Below are 5,002 nucleotides of genomic sequence, written 5' to 3' on the forward strand. Positions count from 1 at the left end.
TTTAAACATTCCAATTCTCATCCAAACCTCCACTTAAATTCTATCAACCCTTACATTTCTATATTCTCTCAATCTAATTGCAGCTCCGGGTACAGATCACCAATGGGTTTTGATACTTGACAAGGGACATGAGGCTCCCTTGTCAAGGAGTCCCAGACCCTTGGGACTGTTGACCATTTTACCCACTCATAAGACTTTGTGTCCCCAGCAGGTGTCCAGCTAAGGGACATAGGTAGTTGGTATGAAGGTGATTGTAGTGCAGAAGTAGTTAAGTGAATGGATTCTGGATGTATTGTGGGATCTGGGACTGATTATATGGGGAGAGGGCATTGTGGTAACTGGAGGAAAAAGGAATCATTCCCCAACAAGCTACTATGTCCATCAACAGAAAAATGGAAAAAAAAATATTTTGGTATAGTCATACAACGACTAAAAAATCAAAGAAAAAGTGCAATTACTGGTGTGTACAATACATGGATGAATCTCAAAAATATACTGAGTGCCAGACACAGAAGAGTTCATTCTATATGATTCCATTTATATAAAGTCAAAGAACAAGCAAAACAAAATTATGCTTATGTAAGTCAGAAAAGTGGTTACCTCTGAGCGAAAGGTATTATTTTGAAAGGGGCATGAGGGAACAATTGGGGGTGATGGAAATGTTATAGAACTTGATGTGGGTCATCCATGTTTACATGGATGTACACATATGTAAAAATTAATTAAGCAGTAAATTTAAGATTTTATACATAAACTTGTAAATTTTGTGTTTATAAGTTAGCCCTCAATAAAAACATTAAAGGTAATCATTCAAGGAATAGATATAGAAAACATAACTTCTTCCATATTGTTAGAGGAAAAAGAAAGGAATAGTCAAATCATGTGATACCAGAGATGGCAGGAAAGATGGAAAAAAGAGGCAAGAAAGGCATGGTTAACAGACGGCACACAATAAGCTGGCAGAAAAAATTCTGAAAAATATTGAGCTACATAAGTGTCAGACAAAACAAATTAAGGTAAAAAAATATTATAAATAATGAGGATCATTACATAATAAAATCATTCACCAGAAATACATAGCAATTCTCAATCTTCATGCATTTAACAATATAATCTTAAGTTACATGAGGCAAAAATGGACATAAAAATAAAGAGAAATTAATAAATCCACAATTATGGGAGTTTAAAACAGTTCTCAACAACTCTATCAAATAAAAAATAAGTTAGGATGAGGAAGACTTGAACATCACTATATAAGGAAAGAATTCTACCCCAATATTTAGAGAATATACTTTCTTCTCAAGCATACGTGGACTATTAGACACACAACACACACACAAGCACACATATACTTCAGGTCGTAAAGCAAGTTTCAGCAAATACCAACGTATGGATATCATATAGAGCATGTTGGAAAACCAAAAATATCCATATGTTTGAAATTTTTAAAACATACTTCTTTATAATTCATGAGTCAAGAAATGATGAAAATGAGAAAATGTTAGGAACTGAACAACAGTGAAAATAACCATGTATCACAGCTCAGGGCATGCTGTTAACTAGTACATGGAGAGTAAAATTTAAACTTAGATATAACAATCAGAAGAAATGTTTTTTGAAACTCTTAATGCGCTAAGTGTCTTACCTAAAAATCTAGAATGAAAATAATACAAATTGTAAATCCAAAGAATTATGGAAAGGAAAAAAGACAGTAGCAGCAAATAAAATCAAAACAGAGGATCAGCAAAGAAAAAGTGTAGTTCTTTGAAAAGATAAAAAACTTCTGGCAAGACTGGTCACAAAAAAAGAAAGCAAAACCGGACAGGCTATTGATAAAATAAATTTTCAAATTAAACAAAGATGGATAACTTTTAGAAAAAAGTATATCTTACAAAGACCAAGTCAAGAAGAAATTTTTAAAAATCTGAATAGACTGAAAACTAAAAGAAATTTGGGCAAAAATCTCCCCAGCTAGGTATGGGGAAGAAAATTATTGGCTAATACCCTTTATGCCCAGAAATGTAAAATTTCTAAGTATGAGCAAACAAAATTCGTTAATATATTTAAAAATGAATACATCCCAACAGGTAAGTTTACCTTAGAAATATAATAATGATTTTAATAATAAAAATTTGTTACTGCAATTCCTCACATGAACTGATGGGATGCATTTATACTTTAACTTCCATTTATGCATGCTAAAAAACTCTCAAAGCCTTAAAAGAGTACCCATTAAAATCAGAAACATCATAAAAATGCCTCCTTGCAGTACCCTTTTCAAGATTATATGGCTATTGCAATAAAAAAATGTAACACATAATATATATATATACACACTCCCACACAAAGTAAATATTAAAAAAAAAAGTGGCTTTAGACATTACTATCTTGGGTGAAGATAGTTCACCAATTTACTTTTCATACTTATTTCCATTCAGAGAATATCGTGAGGAACAAATCTGAACTGTGTAATTCGTTAGAATGAACCCAAAATGTTTTGTTTTCCTGAGGTGTGCCTTTCTTTCGCGATGAAGCGGTAAAGTCTTTAGTGTCCTATGCTTGCTTAGGTGCTACTTTGGCGAGTGTCCTAGTGCTGTCACATTTGCCTTTATTTTGTTCCTCAGGTGACTTTCCGTTCAATATTTATCTTAAAGGGCAGTTTCAATACTACATAACTGAGTCCTTTGAAGGTTGAAAAATGCAAGAAAACGGTGCAGGAGGGAAAGATGGCACATCCAAAGAATGACTCCCTCTTCTTCCTATACCACCAAAGAACCCTCCACTTATCATTTTCTCTCTTTCCCCTTGGCAACGCAAAACATCTTATTCTTAACACATTTTACGTAGAAACTGCATTTTAAAACTTTAAAATTATTATTCCATTTTTTTCAACTACTTTTTCTGTTTGAATATGGTTTTAGGTAACGTGGATTGGAACGCATTAAAATTCCTCTCATTAAGAGCAATGGGAAAAACTTTTTTTCAGGAGTGACTGAAAGAATTCAGGCCAAAGGTAAACGAGTGTGAAAAAAGTCACAAAACCGCCGACTTGCCTCGTTGCCGGCGGGACGGCCCTCCCCGCACCACCAACCAATCACAACCAGCAAGAGCCAGCCAGGCGGCGGGAACTAGATCCGAGAGGCACAAACCGGAGCATTCCGCCTGCGCAGCCGACTTGTGGTTCCGGGGTTTCCGCGACGACGCGCCGCCCAACCGGTAGGAGCCGCCTTCGGCCAGCGGGGCTCGGAAGCCAAGACCCGTGCCTCGACTTCGCCGCCCACGCCACTGACCACCCGACCCGCAGACATGGTGGAAGTGGACCGCCCGGGGAAGCTCTTCATTGGCGGGCTCAACCTCGAAACCGACGAGAAAATCCTCGAGGCCACGTTTGGCAAGTATGGCTGCCTCACCGAGGTGCTCCTGATGAAAGATCGAGAAACCAGCAAGTCCAGGGGCTTCGCGTTCGTCACCTTCGAAAGCCCGGCAGATGCCAAGGCCGCCGCCAGAGATATGAACGGCAAGACCCTGGATGGTAAGGCCATAAAGGTGGCCCAGGCCACCAAGCCGGCGTTCGAGAGCAGCCGGCGGGGCCCGCCGCCGTCCCATAGCCGCCCGAGGGGCCTGCTCGGGGACCGCGGCAGCGGCCCACGGCGCCCCCAGTCCCGGGGCGGGCCGGCGGACGACGGCGGCTACGCGGGCGACTTCTACCTGCGGTCCTCCCGGGCCCCGCTGCCTGTGAAGCGCGGGCCGCCGCCGCCGCGCAGGGCCGGCCCGCCCCCGAAGAGGGCCGCGCCGTCGGGCCCGGCCCGCAGCGGAAATGGTGGAATACACGGGCGGCCCCCGGCCACGCGGGGGCGAGACGGCTATGCCGGCCCGCTGCGCCGGGAGCCGCCGCCCCCGCGCCGGGACCCCTACCTGGGACCCCGGGAGGAGGGCTATTCGCCCCGTGACAGCTACTCGTCGAGCCGCGACTACTCGAGCGCCCGCGACCCCCGGGGTTTTGCTCCCTCGCCCAGAGAGTACACCTACCGCGACTACGGCCACTCCAGCGCCCGGGACGACTGTCCATCGAGAGGCTACGGTGAGCGAGACGGCTACGGGGGGCGCGACCGCGACTACCTGTATCACCCGAGCGGAGGCTCCTACCGAGACCCCTTCGAGAGCTACGGGGACCCGCGCAGCGCCGCCCCTTCACGGGGGCCCCCGCCATCTTACGGCGGCGGCCGCTACGACGAGTACCGCGGCTGCCCGCCCGATGCTTACGGTGGCGGCCGGAGCGAGCGCTATTGGAGGGGCCGCGACCGGGCAGGCAGAGCTGATCGCGGGAGGCTGCGGTCCATGGAGAGGGGGTGCCCGCCCCCGCGCGAGTCCTACAGCGGGTCCGGCCGCAGGGCCCCACTAGGCGGAGGCCGCCTGGGAAGCTGTGCGGAGAGAGGGGGAGACCGGAGCAGATACTAAGCACCAAGAGACTTGGGACCGAAATCTACATTCAAAGAAGCTGCCGAAAAGTAGACTGTTCTATGATAACTACTTAAGGACTAGCGCAAAGAAGAGTTGTTTTTACAAAGAAGCTGCCGAAAAGTAGAGACTGTTCTATGGTAACTACTTAAGGACTAGCGCAAAGAAGAGTTGTTTTTACGTTTGAAGAATTTCCTGTTAACTTTCTCTCCATAATTTTTTTTTTTTGTACTCTTGAGAGGAAAAAGTTAAAACTTGTTTTGATTGCGTTTTGGAATTGTTAACGTTTCTTTCAACAAGTTCATTTAAAAGTATACGACTTGAACCTGCGTACTAGTTTTCTTATATTTCCAAGTAGAAATTCTCCTAAAGGCTTCCTTCCTTCTAAATTCACCTGATAAATGAGGCCTAAAGTTCTAAGATCTTTTACAAAGATCTTTCTGCACACCTAAAATGGAAAATTCGGTCATTCTGTCCATTCAAACCAACTAGATTTTTGGGAGAGGGGGAGGGATTGGTGTGTTTTACTCCTAAGATTTCTAAG

At 44.2% G+C, this 5,002-nt stretch overlaps 1 protein-coding gene across 1 annotated transcript; it reads left to right on the forward strand.

Annotated features, from left to right (window-relative positions):
- Positions 1-3,093: 3,093 nt before the first annotated feature.
- On the forward strand, positions 3,094-4,458 carry RBMXL2 (RBMX like 2; the record flags this gene model as incomplete). Its single annotated transcript, XM_082660297.1, has 1 exon — positions 3,094-4,458. Exon 1 carries the CDS (start codon positions 3,307-3,309, stop codon positions 4,456-4,458), a length of 1,152 nt encoding a protein of 383 aa, XP_082516423.1. The 5' UTR covers positions 3,094-3,306.
- Between the last annotated feature and the right edge of the window lie 544 nt (positions 4,459-5,002).

This window comes from Grampus griseus (assembly GCF_964374135.1).
Source record: "Grampus griseus genome assembly, chromosome: 8".
NCBI classification, from domain to species: Eukaryota; Metazoa; Chordata; class Mammalia; order Artiodactyla; family Delphinidae; genus Grampus; species Grampus griseus.